Source organism: Salmo salar, chromosome ssa18 (genome assembly GCF_905237065.1).
Source record: "Salmo salar chromosome ssa18, Ssal_v3.1, whole genome shotgun sequence".
Taxonomy (NCBI): Eukaryota; Metazoa; Chordata; class Actinopteri; order Salmoniformes; family Salmonidae; genus Salmo; species Salmo salar.
Genome location: NC_059459.1, coordinates 83,718,361 through 83,736,463, shown reverse-complemented (window position 1 = coordinate 83,736,463; position 18,103 = coordinate 83,718,361). Strand labels below are relative to the sequence as shown.

Here is an 18,103-nt window from a genome sequence, read left to right as displayed (position 1 = left end):
CCACTACCTTGTATCCTTTTCCCTCTTGCTCTCATCCAACACTTCTCACTCTGCCCCTACTCGGATGGTATTGCGCCGTCCCAACCTTCGCTCTCTCTCTCCCGCTACTCTCTCCTCTTCCATCCTATCATCTCTTCCCTCTGCTCAAACCTTCTCCAACCTATCTCCTGATTCTGCCTCCTCAACCCTCCTCTCCTCCCTTTCTGCATCCTTTGATTTTCTCTGTCCCCTATCCTCCAGGCCGGCTCGGTCCTCCCCTCCTGCTCCGTGGCTCGACGACTCACTACGAGCTCACAGAACAAGGCTCCGGGCAGCCGAGCGGAAATGGAGGAAAACTCGCCTCCCTGCGGACCTGGCATCCTTTCACTCACTCCTCTCTACATTCTCCTCTTCTGTCTCTGCTGCTAAAGCCACTTTCTACCACTCTAAATTCCAAGCATCTGCCTCTAACCCTAGGGAAGCTCTTTGCTACCTTCTCCTCCCTCCTGAATCCTCCTCCCCCTCCCCCCTCCTCCCTCTCTGCGGATGACTTCGTCAACCATTTTGAAAAGAAGGTTGACGATATCCGATCCTCGTTTGCTAATTCAAACGACACCGCTGGTCCTGCTCACACTGCCCTACCCTGTGCTTTGACCTCTTTCTCCCCTCTCTCTCCAGATGAAATCTCGCGTCTTGTGACGGCCGGCCGCCCAACAACCTGCCCACTTGACCCTATCCCCTCCTCTCTTCTCCAGACCATTTCCGGAGACCTTCTCCCCTTCCTCACCTCGCTCATCAACTCATCCTTGACCGCTGGCTACGTCCCTTCCGTCTTCAAGAGAGCGAGAGTTGCACCCCTTCTGAAAAAAACCTACACTCGATCCCTCCGATGTCAACAACTACAGACCAGTATCCCTTCTTTCTTTTCTCTCCAAAACTCTTGAACGTGCCGTCCTTGGCCAGCTCTCCTGCTATCTCTCTCAGAATGACCTTCTTGATCCTAATCAGTCAGGTTTCAAGACTGGGCATTCAACTGAGACTGCTCTTCTCTGTGTCACGGAGGCTCTCCGCACTGCTAAAGCTAACTCTCTCTCCTCTGCTCTCATCCTTCTAGACCTATCTGCTGCCTTTGATACTGTGAACCATCAGATCCTCCTCTCCACCCTCTCCGAGTTGGGCATCTCCGGCGCGGCCCACGCTTGGATTGTGTCCTACCTGACAGGTCGCTCCTACCAGGTGGCGTGGCGAGAATCTGTCTCCGCACCATGCGCTCTCACCACTGGTGTCCCCCAGGGCTCTGTTCTAGGCCCTCTCCTATTCTCGCTATACACCAAGTCACTTGGCTCTGTCATATCCTCACATGGTCTCTCCTATCATTGCTATGCAGACGACACACAATTAATCTTCTCCTTTCCCCCTTCTGATAACCAGGCGGCGAATCGCATCTCTGTATGTCTGTCAGACATATCAGTGTGGATGACGGATCACCAGCTCAAGCTGAACCTCGGCAAGACGGAACTGCTCTTCCTCCCGGGGAAGGACTGCCCGTTCCATGATCTCGCCATCACGGTTGACAACTCCCTTGTGTCCTCCTCCCAGAGTGCTAAGAACCTTGGCGTGATCCTGGACAACACCCTGTCGTTCTCCACTAACATCAAGGCGGTGACACGATCCTGTAGGTTCATGCTCTACAACATTCACAGAGTACGACCCTGCCTCACACAGGAAGCGGCGCAGGTCCTAATCCAGGCACTTGTCATCTCCCGTCTGGATTACTGCAACTCGCTGTTGGCTGGGCTCCCTGCCTGTGCCATTAAACCCCTACAACTCATCCAGAACGCCGCAGACCGTCTGGTGTTCAACCTTCCCAAGTTCTCTCACATCACCCCGCTCCTCCGCTCTCTCCACTGGCTTCCAGTTGAAGCTCGCATCCGCTACAAGACCATGGTGATTGCCTACGGAGCTGTGAAGGGAACGGCACCTCCATACCTTCAGGCTCTGATCAGGCCCTACACCCTAACAAGGGCACTGCGTTCATCCACCACTGGCCTGCTGGCCCCCCTACCTCTGAGGAAGCACAGTTCCCGCTCAGCCCAGTCAAAACTGTTCGCTGCTCTGGCACCCCAATGGTGGAACAAGCTCCCTCACGACGCCAGGACAGCGGAGTCAATCACCACCTTCCGGAGACACCTGAAACCCCACCTCTTTAAGGAATACCTAGGATAGGATAAAGTAATCCTTCTAACCCCCCCCCTTAAAAGATTTAGATGCACTATTGTAAAGTGGTTGTTCCACTGGATATCATAAGGTGAATGCACCATTTTGTAAGTCGCTCTGGATAAGAGCGTCTGCTAAATGACTTAAATGTAATGTAATGTAAATGTAATTCTAAGTACATAGCCCAGCCATCACGGGCTAGCTATTTAGACACCCGGCAAGTTTAGCCTTCACCAAAATCAGATTTACTATTACAAAAGTTTGATTACCTTTTGTTGTCTTCGTCAGAATGCACTCCCAGGAGTGCTACTTCAATAACAAATGTTGGTTTGGTCAAAAATAATCCATCGTTATATCCGAATAGCGGCGTTTTGTTCGTGCGTTCCAGAAACTATCTGAAATGGTAAATCAGGGTCGTGCGCATGGCGCATTTCGTGACAAAAAAATTCTAAATATTCCATTACCGTACTTCCAAGCATGTCGACTGCTGTTTAAAATCAATTTTTATGCAATTTATCTTGTAAAAAAGCGATAATATTCCGACCGGGAATCTCCTTTTCGGCAAACAGAGGAAAAAACACAAAGACGGGGGCGGCCTGTGCACACGCCTAAGCCCACAGTCCCTTGATCGGCCACTTGAGAAAGGCGATAATGTGTTTCAGCCTGGGGCTGGAATGACGACATTCAGGTTTTTCCCGGGCTCTGAGAGCCTTTTGGAGCCGTGGGAAGTGTCACGTTACCGCAGAGATCCTTTGTAATTGAATGAGATGTCAAAGAAAGACAATAAATGGTGAGACAGGCCACTTCCTGTAAAGGAATCTCTCAGGTTTTGACCTGCCATTTGAGTTATGTTATACTCACAGACACCATTCAAACAGTTTTAGAAACTTTGGAGTGTTTTCTATCCAAAGACAATAATTATATGCATATTCTAGTTACTGGGCAGGAGTAGTAACCAGATTAAATAGGGTACGTTATTTATCCAGCCGTGAAAATACTGCCCCCTAGCCATAACAGGTTAAGGAATACCTGGGATAGGATATAGTAATCCTTCTAACCCCATCCCCCCCCCCCAAAAAAAAAAAGATATAGATGTACTATTGTAAAGTGGTTGTTCCACTGGATATCATAAGGTGAATGCACCAATTTGTAAGTCGCTCTAGATAAGAGCGTCTGCTAAATGACGTAAATGTAAATGTAATTACATTGTGATTGTTTATTTATACTGTTATTATTATTCAAGATATTCACTTGACCAAGAAAGAGATAGTAACTTTTTTTTTTACCCCTTTTTCTCCCCAATTTCGTGGTATCCAATTGGTAGTAGTTATAGTCTTGTCTCATCGCTGCAACTCCCGTATGAACTCGGGAGAGGCGAAGGTCAAGAGCCATGTGTCCTCCGAAATACAACCCAACCAAGCCGCACTGCTTCTTGACACAATACACATCCAACACGGAAGCCAGCCGCACCAATGTGTTGGAGGAAACACCGTACACCTGGCGACCTGGTCAGCGTGCACTGCGCCCGGCCCGCCACAGGAGTCGCTAGTGCGCGATGAGACAAGGATATCCCTGCCGGCCAAATCCTCCCTAACCCCGACGACGCTGGGCCAATTGTGCGTCAGAGCAATAGTAACTTAACTGAATGACTACCGACCCATTGCACTCACTTCCATCATTATGAAATACTTTGAGGGGCTTGTCAAAGACTACATCACATCCTCCCTCCCCGACACACACGACCCTCTCCAATTCCCCTACTGCCCCGACAGATCCACGGACAACACAATCGCCATTTCACTGCAAGCAGCCCTCACCCACCTGGACAAGAGGAATGCATATGTGAGGATGCTGTTCATTGACTACAGCTCAGCCGTCAATACCATAGTGCTCTCTAAGCTCACCAGAAAACTCACAGCCCTGGGCCTGAACTCCTCCCTATGCAATAGGTCCTGGACTTTCTGACGGGCAGCCCTCAGGTGGTGAAGATAGGCAACATTACCTCATCAACACAGATTCTCAACACAGGGGCCCCACAAGGGTGCATCCTCAGTCAACTGCTGTACTACCTGTAATAACACAACTGCATGGCCACACACAGTTCCAACTCCATCATCAAGTTCACTGGCGACACAACAGTAGTAGGCCTGATTACCAAATGCGGCGAGACACCATACATTGAGGAGGTAGGCACTCTGCCGGTGTGGTGCCAGGTAAACAACCACTCCCTCACCTTCAGCAAAACAAAGGAGTTGATTGCAGACCTCAGGAGGAACCAGGTTGGACATGCCACATCCTCATCAACGGGGTCGCCGTGGAGGCGGTCAAAAACGTAAAGTTCCTTGGTGTACATATCTTAGAGGAGTTGAAATGGTCAAACCACATGGACACCGTGGTGAGGAGGGCTCGACAGCAACTCTTTAACCTCGGAGGCTGATGAAATTCTTTCTTTTCCCAAGGGGCCTCACAGTATTCTACAGGAGCACCATCAAGAGCATGCTGTCGGGCTGCATTACAGCCTAGTATATCAACTGCATCACAGCCTGATACCGACAATTACCCTGCCCACACCCTAATGGACATTTGTATTTTTCATTGTCACAGTTGTAAATATGTATATATTATTTTTTGATGTTTTATTATTGTTTCACTTACACCTGAACTGTTGGATCTCAGAGCTTAAGTATTTCACTGTACACTGCAATTACATCTGTGACCTTATGCATGTGACTAAATAAACAACTAATCTAATCTAAATGCAACATGTCCTCACAAGCATTTCGCCACACCCGCAATAACATCTGCTAAATATGTGTACGTGACCAATAAAATGTGATTTGATTGAAAATAACAATCTCTTGGTTCATGGCATTCCAATCTTCCACGACACCGTTTCTGTGTCAATAACTGACTTCCTAAATGTTGAACTTTACTGTAAATCTCAGCTTTGTTTAAAATACACTCAATCAAACCTATTATATTTATCATAGTTATTCAGGAGTAACATTAAAACAGAATAATATGCCCCACCAACATTAGACAATTTTACAGAAAACCCTCAAATTACTGAAGTAATTAAATTAAATCAATGATGACAGAATAGTCAGATTGACTGATAACTAAAATAGCAGTGCAATGGCATTATTTTGCAAAGTGCAGAGAAGTATAGGTAAATCATCTGTGGGTTACTTCTGAGAATTGTCATGACGTTGGCCTCTTTTGGTACAATTTTGTGATACTCAGAAGAGACAATATAGCCATATTACCATAAAACTGTTTATATAATAGACTCAGTTTAAGACTTGCCTCATATGGGTGTATGGAATGTATTAATAAGGATAAAGCTTTTGTAAGACATTGAGATGCTATGTACTGATGTAATGTGATAGAATTGTATTTCTGTAACCAAATCTAACTCAGTCATAGGCACGCCCCAGGGACATATACAGGACCAGGCGTCATTTGACCAGCCTGTTCGATGGGCACTATAAAACACTCCCTGATTTACATTTCGACAGACCAGGCCTACACTCTATGGCCAGAGGTTTGACCATCCAATTCCTCTACTGAAAGTGAACCATACCACGTGGTTCACTTTTAGACTATTGATACTGACAGAATAAGAACAAGTCTTTGATATTAATTATTAGTCTGCAGCTAAGTAAATTATATCATCGAACGCGAAGACCAACGAAACCACCATTCTATGACGACATTAATGAATGTCGCTCTGAAAGATCAATTCTGAGAGAGAGAGAGAGAGAGAACGCGGACAAAACTCTCCAACAGAACCGAACTCTCCAACAAAGAACGACGACACACTGAGCGTAAATATATATTGATTGCAATTGTTCCCGAATGAGTGAGCCTTCAATTGTAATATTAATGAACTCTGTGTAAACTTCTCAGCTGACCATTTATGACCCATTGTTCAACAGGCCGACCAGCCTGTTTAGCCCACAAGGGCACATTCCGATACCAATCCTTTGTGACAATAATTACTGTTTGTATGTTTTTCTGTTAATTACTTAGTGTAGTAAATAAATGATTTTAAGACAATTGATGTATGGATGATTTTAGTAAAGACTGGGTTCGTGCAGATACAACAATTTACGACGTTTTGGAATGAGACTGAACTAGAGGTAAATACACCATTTAAACTTAAGAAGATAATCGACCTATACTATAATAGAATATAATATTATAGTACAGGAAAGTTATATTAGGAAAATTATAGCTTTGTAATCTGAATATTCTCCTTGGTGCCCCGACCTCCTAGTTAATTACAATTAAACGATTAATCAGTTTAATCGCGTGATAATAATTACAGGGAGCTAATTGATAAACATATCTTCAGTTTAATGGTACCCCCAAAGACACGACATTTTGGAGCCCCCGTGCGAGGAATCTAGGATAGAATTGGACTTTGCTGTGAAATTCTATATATCAATTGTGCAAACAGAATTGTACAAACAGCCTGCTATGTAAACAAAGTGATTGTGCATTTTCCATTGAGAGAAGCTATTTAGAATAGCTCCGGTCTTATGTCGATAGCAGTGAGGATTAATTTCCAGATTTAGTCCGTTAGGCCAAACGGTACTATTTCTGTCGGTAAATATTAACTTCTAGAGTAAGGTTAGAAGTTAGAGGTTAGCTGTCCGGGAACCGAGCCGAGTGGTTTGCCTACCGCACTAGGACTGTGGGCAGACCGTATGCGTATTTGTAGTTAAGTACCGTGTCGCTCCGGTCAACATAAACGCTAGCAGAGTATGCTGAATGGGGTTAAGGTGAGACGTCACTAGAAAACCCACCCTTTCCTATTTTGGTGCTTGGAAGGATACTCCTGAACCAAGTAGCAATAGCTTAGCATTACGGGTAAGCTAACAGAGAGGGAACATTTTACCCTCCACCGTGACACGTTTAAAATTTCTCCGCTAGCGCGACGGAAGTCCGACCTTTGTACTTCCGTTTTAATTTCAGCATTCTGCACCCTGGTGGTGAAGAATTGCCAGTACATCTCTAGGGGAAATTCAAACGTGGAGCACGTCTCATTCAATTTAACTAACAAGTGAAATTGCCAGATTTACCTTTTCAAGTGGATCTTTCAAATAATATCCAAAATTGATTGGGCGTCTACAATGAGACATGATTAACTTTTTCCAAACTTAACTTAGATGAAGCAATGCTCTCAGGTTAATTGAAAGTTAATTCCCAGATAGCCTATACAGGTTTGATACATCATAAATAGATGAATCAGTAAAATCTGCTTTAGCAAGGCACAGTCAGTAAAACCCCTTTACTGACGTTCAGCCCCAGGTAGGATCGTACCCTAGTGGTGAAGGGTCCCAACATTTGAACTACGGTTTACACTTATGATATCCAATCAATGGAGATTGTATGGATTATCGTCTCATTCAATTTAATAAGTTAAATTGTCGAACATACCTTTCTAGGTTCTTCCAATTAAATGAGACAACTTAAACTTTGCATATTAACCTGGATGAAGCAACCTCTCAGGTAATTCAAGTTTAATACCCAGATAGCCTACCCAGGTAGGACTAATCATTGGCATTGATTAATTCAATTTGCTTTTGCAAATTCATTCACGTCCAACTTCCACAGTACTGTACAGTACTGATGGTTCATTAACGTCTATAAATAGATTAAAATCGTCTTTGCAGTTTTCCACATTCCAAAACCACATTTTGGAAAATTAGGAAAAACAATTTTTCCTTTCAAATGTTCTAATAATGTGCAAGCTATCAGAGGGGGTGGTTCCCACTCGCCCGCTAATTAGTGAACCTCCACCCGTAAATGGATTGATCTCTAACCTCAGCAGCGATAACAACCCTAATTATGCCATTAGTGGAAAAGCAGACAACAATGTTTTCCAAAATCAACCATCGGGCGCAGGCCTCGTAAAGGTTCTCTCCAGTCTAGCTCTGATGTCTTGCCATCCGAGATTGCCATCTGTCCAATACCGTAGTGCACAGCTGAAGCACGAGCAGGTAACGGTAGACATAAAGGGACAGGTGGAGAGAACCGGGAAACCAATCACAAATGCAGAAAGGGGAAAAATTCTGCTAGCTATGGAACTGCGTTCGAAAACTGAACAATTAAATGTAATTGCAAAAACGTATGACGATGAACAAGCACAAGCTCTTCAACAAAATCGTTTTCTACAGGAACAACTCGATTTAGCCAAAATTAATACGATGATGTCCATGCCAAACTAGATAAATCTGAAGAGTTATCTACAAACAGGAGCGCTCAACTTGACAACATGCATGCTGTTTTGTTGAATGTTACTCAAAATAACACGGTGCTCCTCAAAGCGCTGCAGACCAAAGACGATCAGTTAATGAACACAATGACAAAGTTGGATGATAAATCAGCAGAACTTATTGAAGTCGCTGACCAAATGAATGATGAGAGAACTCAGGTGATGAGGTTGGAAATATTGATTTCTAAGCAAGCAGAGGAAATATCATCACTGAATCTCTCGCTCCGTACTCAAGACCTCTATCTGCAAACCATGACACATAAGTTTGAGACCGAAAGGAGCAGGTGTGACACTCACGTGTCCAAAATCAGTACTCTAAGCGCTCAAGTGGACTCTGCAATGCAGCAGAATTCCACCCTTAGGTACCATCTTGGCCAACAACAACAAGGCTTGGCTTCTTCTCTTGGCCTTTCGGCCCCAATCTCTCCACAGGATGAAGCCAACCCTCTCCGCCTGCTTGGCGCAGAATACCTTGACAAACTCGTCAAGAATTTCCCCACCTTTGACCCCGTTCCAGGTCAGCCAAACGATACTGAGACGTTCCTAGCTGACATAGAGGACGCGTTGGGTGGCTACCCGGACGCTACGGTTTCTGACAGGGTTTACCTGTTGAAGCGAACGTCGAATAGACACGTGACGAGGTTCATTCGTCTACAACAGCAACACGTGCTAAATGACTATGCTAAACTTGCCACAGCTTTGAAATTAGAATTCAGTGGTTCTGCGACTCGCAAACACGATAGCTCACTGGCTAACACCGTCAAACAAGCTCGGAACGAACACCCACAAGCTTTCTATCATAGGCTTCGTTCAGCTTACTTTGGCCTACTCACAGAAACAGGAATGGAAGAGCTGTTACCATTCAAACAAATGTTTCTGTCGAACATGTATCCCACCTTCATTACCTACTTGGGCCCTGCCGCCCACGTTGGCTTGCCTATCTTACAACTCAGAGAGCTTGCAAGCACAGCTTTTGAGGCATCAAAAGTTCACAACGCTAAGAGCCCTGACCACTCAGTTTTGAAGTTTAACCAGGAGCACTCACTCCAGTTAGAGGGTGCATTAACAGGTATTGGAGCGTCGAGAGATGACGCACAACAACAGTTTCTACCACGAAACCCTGATTCCAATAACCTCCGCGGTCGAAATAACTGTAAAATACGTAGCCATCAACATGACTACCGCTACAATCGACCCGTTCGCTACGTTCCTGCACCCAACCCACCAAAAGTGTCAGAGCACAAGGGTAACAAAGGGTTGAAGGACGACCAAACGTAGACCAATGTTCTCCAGAAGTCCCACTACGGGAAGAACTTAAGCGAGAACAATTTGATAAAAGGGTAAAAGATAAGTCACAAGGACTAGACGGGGAATTACCGGACACCAGGTCCGCAGGAATTAACACCCATAGCATGGACGTTAAAGTTCAAATTTCTCCCGCTCTCATTCAAGACCCTATCCAGGGCCCGCTTGATCAAGAAACAAGCCCCCGGGCTCTGTCCATAGACTCTGATACAAAAGTTGCGAAGAAAAAGGTCAAACGCTTCGTTAAAGCCAAGCCCACTCCAAATCAGAAAAGTCAATCTGCTTCCATCTTGAACAGACATGGCACATCACGTCGTTGCGAACGACCACTCCACTTTTTGGGGAATATGTCCACTAACCACGAATCTAAACGGCCATACCTGGAAACAGTCCTGGAGGACTGCTTAGCTTGTCATGCGCTAATTGATTCGGGTGCGACAATATCACTCATCTCTCAAACATTGTTTGATGATCTCAAAAGGGCTTTGAAACCAACTAAACGTTGGTTAAAAGTGGAACGATGCGACACTAAACTTCGAGGGGTCACTCAGACTACCTCGCCTCTCACATTGAGAGTCATGCTGAAACTACACTTCCAGGACGTATCGCTCGTTCACCCTGTGTATGTTACCAGCCTCGAAACTGTAACCCTGCTACTTGGAGCAGACTTGATGGATCGGTTACTCCCATTGATGGATTGGAAAACCAACCAGGTATGGTCACAGGCCACAGTGCCTTCTCCACTGACCACACCGTCTTCCCCTAACGCTAGCTGCAACGCAGTCCTTCACGAGGGGTATCTGTCGAAAGCACCCCTTGAGAAAAAGACGTTTAGAAACCTCTTGGTACAAAATCCGATCCACGGAGATAGTACGATATCTCGACACATTCCATCAGCCAACCTGATTGACCATTCTTTTCATGATTTCGAGCCAGCTGTCTCTGTGAATAAGCAACTTCCCTCCTCCTTGCAGTCATGTAATACGGTAGTTGAGATGAACTTTTCTTTCCCTTTGGACACTTCCGCAAGCACTGCGGCCGTCCCAGCAAGAAAAACTTTGATGCGCAGAGTATACTCTGCTTCCGATGATACACCTTCCGCTTTGTTGGGGACTGTCACCCCTTACTATGACACTAATGGCGTCAGTCCAGCAACTGACCCGATGACTCCCACTTGTGAAACACTTTGCGATATCACAGACCGATATCCTCGTCTCAGTTCACAGGTAATGAAGAGGTTGCCACACGTGGACGCGGTGGTGACTGACATGCCTCGACAGCCACTGAGCGTTTTGAAGCACAAACACCAGGAGATTTGGTTGAAAGGTTACAGCCACTCTCATAAAAACGCGGCCGCTGACAACTCGTACATAGGGTCCGACCTTTTCATTTGCGCATCGGACACCAACACCACCCGCTGGTTGGGGGGTTCCGAGGCACAAAGGGGGGGAATAGTAGCCCAGACGCATGATGAGCCTCATCGAGGCCGGTGGGGGGGTCGAGACTACGGACAACGCTGTACGAGGCCGCCAGAGCATAAATCAAATCTAGTTGTAAACTCTCCTATGAGAACAGTGAGGAGCAGACAGGCCCCTAGATGGGGATTATCTTAGAAGACATCTAAAATAGTACTGAGGTGTACCACACTGGTCGTAAAGGAAGTCCAGTGGACTTGTCCAGTGGACTTGTCCACCTCCAAAACAAATGGCAACAATAATCGTTCTTTGCCATGTGTAGGTTCAACTACAATACAACTAGTAAAATGCTCCAATCATGTGTTCCGGTAGATAATATTTCAGAATAAATCGGTAGGATAACTGGTCCCCTTGAGTACCAGTACCAATACCAGCTACAATCAGTAAGAAGGTTAGAGACTTAACAAATCAAATTACCATTGACAACAGCGACATAGGAGTCACTCAGAGTGTAACACGTGGAGGGGAATCTCCAGTGCACTCTTCCAATGGTTAACACACATGTCACTAATAAATAGGACCCTCCATTCAGGAGTAAAATTATTAGAAGTCATGAACCTTGATCACACCACGTATGACTGGTCCAATACTTAAAGAGTACTTCCGTCGTGAGGTTAGCTCCTCCGTGGATAACATAGCTATGAAATAGACTTCATACCTATCGCCACTACAATAGTGGAAGACAGTGACTTGTAGAAAACTACTACAGACTCCCTTGACACCAATTCTGACTGACCTCCAGGCATTGACCTGAAAATTACTTGACTACGTCAGACTCATTCTGAACAAGTTGTAATCTGCCCGGATACTTGGTTTTCTTCCCTTGACATGCGCGCTTGTGTAAGCATAAACGCACATGCACAACGGAACATCCAATTATGATTTATGCTAGGACCACTTAAGGGCCCAAGCAATATACCAGCCTTAGTAAAGTTGAACATTTACTTCTAGGCCTTTGACTCTACAGCACTCACCAGTTTTCTTCCCAGAAGTCCGTAGGTCATACCTGTAGACTGCCCAAAACTAGTGAATTACAGCTGTAGACTTATCATATAGTTATCAACTTAGGATAGCGCCTAAGCAACACACCAAGTAGGAAAACCCTAGATATGGCATTAGAGACAATGCCATGATAATCATTTTGCCAGAACATTGGACATATATAGAATACAGTCCAATTAGATGATTTTTTTGTGTGAACTATATTTTGTATATTTTTGTTTTGTTTATGCTTTCATTCCTTTTCGGTTCAGTTCCTTTGACACTTAGGAAGTGATAGAGCCATAAACAAAGTCCCCATACAACCATCACTTAGTGCCACAACGCCGCTCATTGGGGAATGAATGTAATTATATATATTTCATGAGTGTGTGTGCATTGTTAACATCTGCCTAAGTTACTGCCCAGATCTTCCAGTCTGGACGACGGGTCCGGAACGGCGACCCCAAATCCGGACACCCACAGCCTATCCTTGTGGCGGCATGCCCGCTGTCAGAGAGACTACCAAGGTAAACCACCAGAGGGAGGGACCGCAACGGCGATCACCAACCAGGACATCCCCTGGCCCTTCCTGGGGTACTTTACAGCTTCCAGGGAACCTACCAAGGTACACCAATTGAGGAGACCGCAACGGCGATCACCAACCAGACATCAACTGCCCATCCTTGTGGTGGACGGCTCCGCTTTCAGGGAGCCTACCAAGTTCAACCACCAGAGAGGACTGCAACGATGATCTACCAATGGGACATCACGTGGTCATGATTTTATGTTGATTTGTAACTTGCAGGATAAACAAGATCCAAACCACCAGGGGGGGTATGTCATGACGTTGGCCTCTTTTGGTACAATTTTGTGATACTCAGAAGAGACAATATAGCCATATTACCATAAAACTGTTTATATAATAGACTCAGTTTAAGACTTGCCTCATATGGGTGTATGGAATGTATTAATAAGGATAAAGCTTTTGTAAGACATTGAGATGCTATGTACTGATGTAATGTGATAGAATTGTATTTCTGTAACCAAATCTAACTCAGTCATAGGCACGCCCCAGGGACATATACAGGACCAGGCGTCATTTGACCAGCCTGTTCGATGGGCACTATAAAACACTCCCTGATTTACATTTCGACAGACCAGGCCTACACTCTATGGCCAGAGGTTTGACCATCCAATTCCTCTACTGAAAGTGAACCATACCACGTGGTTCACTTTTAGACTATTGATACTGACAGAATAAGAACAAGTCTTTGATATTAATTATTAGTCTGCAGCTAAGTAAATTATATCATCGAACGCGAAGACCAACGAAACCACCATTCTATGACGACATTAATGAATGTCGCTCTGAAAGATCCATTCTGAGAGAGCGAGAGAGAGAGAGAACGCGGACAAAACTCTCCAACAGAACCGAACTCTCCAACAAAGAACGACGACACACTGAGCGTAAATATATATTGATTGCAATTGTTCCCGAATGAGTGAGCCTTCAATTGTCAATTGTAATATTAATGAACTCTGTGTAAACTTCTCAGCTGACCATTTATGACCCATTGTTCAACAGGCCGACCAGCCTGTTTAGCCCACAAGGGCACATTCCGATACCAATCCTTTGTGACAATAATTACTGTTTGTATGTTTTTCTGTTAATTACTTAGGTGTAGTAAATAAATGATTTTAAGACAATTGATGTATGGATGATTTTAGTAAAGACTGGGTTCGTGCAGATACAACAATTTACGTCGTTTTGGAATGAGACTGAACTAGAGGTAAATACACCATTTAAACTTAAGAAGATAATCGACCTATACTATAATAGAATATAATAATATAGTACAGGAAAGTTATATTAGGAAAATTATAGCTTTGTAATCTGAATATTCTCCTTGGTGCCCCGACCTCCTAGTTAATTACAATTAAACGATTAATCAGTTTAATCGTGTGATAATAATTACAGGGAGCTAATTGATAAACATATCTTCAGTTTAATGGTACCCCCAAAGACACGACAGAATGCAGGAGTACAGACTTTTTAGCGCAGCAGAAAGATCAGCGTACCCCAAATTTAGAGGTTGTGAGTTTCAAATCCTGGGTGGGGTCATATTGAAGTGATCATGTCAAATGTACAGGATGTCACTCGCCTTAAAACTCCTACACCATTTAATTACATCCCTTGCAAAAAAGACTGCGGTTTCACATGAAAATTGCATTTTCACATGTGAAATAGCTGTTTTCACATGTTGAGTTGACATTTCACATGTGAAAACAAGAGACGTGAGGTAAATGTTGAAACCATATGTTCACATGTATTAAATTCATATTAACACCATCTTTTCACGAGAGAAAAATTACGTTTCCACCTCACATGTGAACTGCAACAATTTCACGTGTGAATAGCTTTCACATGGGAAAACCTAACTCTCTGTAGAATTGCATTTTCACGTGAAAAAATGTAACATTTGAAAATCGAAATTTGCTGTTTTAGTTGTGTAAACGTTATCACGTTTAGTTTCATGGTATCACATTGATATTGATTGTGTATCCCCATGTTGTCACATTTATTTCACAAGATTTTTTTCACATGTGTAGTTTAATGTTATCACATGTCACTTTTCATGCTGTCACATACAGTACCAGCAGCATACCACCCTTCATCCCACTGCTAGCTTGCCTCTGAAGCTAAGCAGGGTTGGCCCTGGACTGTCTCTGGATGGGAGATTGCTGGAAGTGGTGTTGCAGGGTCAGTAGGGGCCATTCTTCTCTCTGGTCTAAGGAGATCCCAGGGCAGTCTAGGTGACATGTCCCTGTTTAGGGGTCTTTTTGATAGGAAGTTAAACGGTTGTCCTGACTCTCTGTGGTTATTAAAAATCCCAAGGCACTTATTGTAAGACTAGGGATGTTAACCCTGGTGTCATGGCAACATTCCCAACCTGGCCCCCTTCCATCATAGCCACCTAATCATCCCCCTCATTACTAATTGGCAAAATACAGTGTCTTCAGAAAGTATTCACATCCCTTGACATTTTCCACATTTTGTTGTGTTACAGCCTGAATTTCAAATTGATTAGATTGAGATGCATTATCACTGGCCTACACACAATACCCCATAGTTAATTAAAAATGAAAAGCAGACATTTCTTGAGTCAATAAGTATTCAACCCCTTTGTTATGGCAAGCCTAAATAAGTTCAGAAGTGAATTATGCTTCACAATCAGTCACATAATAAGTTGCATGGACTCACTATGTGTGCAATGATAGTGTTTAACATGATTTTTGAATGACTACCTCATCTCTGTACCCCACACAGACAATTATCTCTTAGGTCCATCAGTTGAGATGTGAATTTCAAACACAGATTCAACCACAAGACAAGGTTTTCCAATGCGTCTCAAAGATGGGCACCTATTGGTAGATGGGCACAATATAAAAAAGCAGACTTGAATATCCATTTGAACATGGTGAAGTTGGTAATTACACTTTGGATGGTGTATCAATACACCCAGTCACTAGAAAGATACAGTTGTCCTTCCTCACTAACTTGCCGGAGAGGAAGGAAACTTCTCAGGGATTTCACCATGAGGCCAATGGTGACTTTTTAAAAGAGTTAGAGTTAAATGGACATGATAGGAGAAAACTGAGGATCGATCAACAACATTGTAGTTACTCCACAATACTAACCTAATTGACAGAGTGAAAAGAAGGAAGCCTGTACAGAATACAAATATTCCACAACATGCATCCTGTTTGCAACAACGCACTAAAGTAATACTGAAAAAAATGTGGCAAAGCAATACCGTTTTTTGTGCTGAATACAGAGTGTACTGGTTGGAGCAAATACAATACATTAATAATGAGTACCACTCTTCATATTTTCAAGTGGTGACTGCATTATGTTATGGGTATGCTTGCAATCGAGGACTGGGGAATTTTTCAGGATAAAAAATTAACACAGGCAAAATCCTAGAGAAAACCTGGTTGTCTGCTTTCCACCAGACCCTGGAGATGAATTCACCTTTCAGCAGGACAATAACCTAAAACACAAGGCCAAATCTACAATAGAGTTGCTTACCACGAAGATAGTCAATGTTCTTGAGTGGCTGAGATACAGTTCTGACTTTATTTGAAAATCTATGGCAAGACCTGAAAATTGTTTTCTAGCAATGATCAACAACCAATTTGACAGAGCTTGAATCATTTAAAAAATAATAATGGGCAAATATTGCACAGTCCAGGTGTGGAAAGCTCTTAGAGACATACCAAGAAAAACTCAAAGCTGTAATCGCTGTCAAAGTTGATTCTATAAAGTAATGACTCAGGGGTGTGAATAATTATGTAATTAAGATATTTCTGTGTTTCATTTTCAATACATTTGCAAACATTTCTAAAAACGTTTTTCACTTTGTCATTATTGGTATTGTGTGTAGATGGGTGAGAAAAGTAAACCATTTTAATACATTTTGAATCCAGGCTGTAGCACAACAAAATGTGAAATTAGTCAAGGGGTATGAATACTTTCTTTAGGCACTCTATCACTCTTCACCTCTCCACCTAATAGCTGATGTGTGGTGAGCGTTCTGACACACAAATGGTCACCTTGCATCACCCAGGTGGGTGCAACACATTTCTGGTGGATGAGGTGAGTTTCCCTCTACTATGTAAAGCGCTTTGAGTACCTCAGTTGGTAAAAAAGTGCTATATAAATTCAAAATATAACACAAAATATACTGTTATTTTATGACAATGTTTGTTAACAATATCAGTGTAAACAAACAATGTACATGAATTAATTCCCCTAGCAACATTCCTCAGCTGTATACCACAACAAGTGGCAGGGTGGCCGTTTTGTGGTAGTTTCAATTACGGACTGCAGCTTTAAGAGACCAGAGACTTACCATGTCCTGCAATCCCATTTTAGTACCATTTACTAATAAGCATTTGCACTGTTTTATCAATAAGGAATAAAACACAAAAAAGCTAAAGCATAAAACTGTCTTAATTTACATGAATGTATTATTCCTTTTTTCCATCAAAGGTTTAGTAAATCAGGTAATTAGTGTTCATACACAAACACACTCACTCAGTACTTACAGAGTAACACACAGAGCAAGGTGGGCTCCATTCTGTCCTGCCGACGATCTCTGAACTACAGTTCTTCTGACAAACCCCTCTACTTCCTATATGATGACAGATGGATTAGTTCACGTCTCTTCACCGTCACACAGAGAAATAGAGAGAGATCCATTCTACATAAATGTACAAAGACTGTGAGAAAAAATAGTAGCGGTTAAAGCCGTGTTTATTTTCTGACCAACTTCTCTGTATGGCCCCACACTGCATGATGTCACACTGGTTCCTTCCTCTTTATTGGAGGAAAGGAGGATGGAACGAGAATAGAATAGATGCTTGTAGGCCCTTTGCTAAGTTGTCAAGTAGCAAGCCTAGCCAGCTAACTTCAGTTGTTCCACTGCCCACACAGGAAATATAACAACTTCAGCCACCCCCTAACTTAACAGGGCTCCTGAGTGGCGCAGCGGTCTAAGGCACTGCATCTCAGTGCTAGAGGCGTCACTACAGACCCTGGTTTGATTCCAGGCTGTTTCACAACCGGCCGTGATTGGGAGTCCCATAGGGTGCCGCACAATTGGCCCAGCGTCGTTTGGGTTTGGCTCGGGTAGGCAATCAATGTAAATAAGAATTTGTTCTTAACTGACTTGCCTAGTTAAATAAAGTTGTTTTTATAGCAAACACACATGCCTGTGCACGCACCTGCACATACACACACCATAGAGAATTGCTTTGTTCGCTAGGTTATAAACCATGCATGATGATAGCTGCCAGGACC

General features: G+C 43.6%; 1 protein-coding gene across 1 annotated transcript in view; it reads right to left on the bottom strand.

The window, feature by feature from the left end:
• LOC106595552 (basement membrane-specific heparan sulfate proteoglycan core protein) overlaps positions 1–17,579 on the bottom strand; it is a 55,612-nt gene extending 38,033 nt beyond the window's left edge. Inside the window, exon 1 of the mRNA XM_045700625.1 lies at positions 17,350–17,579. Within this exon, the coding sequence (XP_045556581.1) occupies positions 17,350–17,380 (31 nt within the window). The 5' untranslated portion in view covers positions 17,381–17,579. The remainder of the gene's footprint in view (positions 1–17,349) is intronic.
• Between the last annotated feature and the right edge of the window lie 524 nt (positions 17,580–18,103).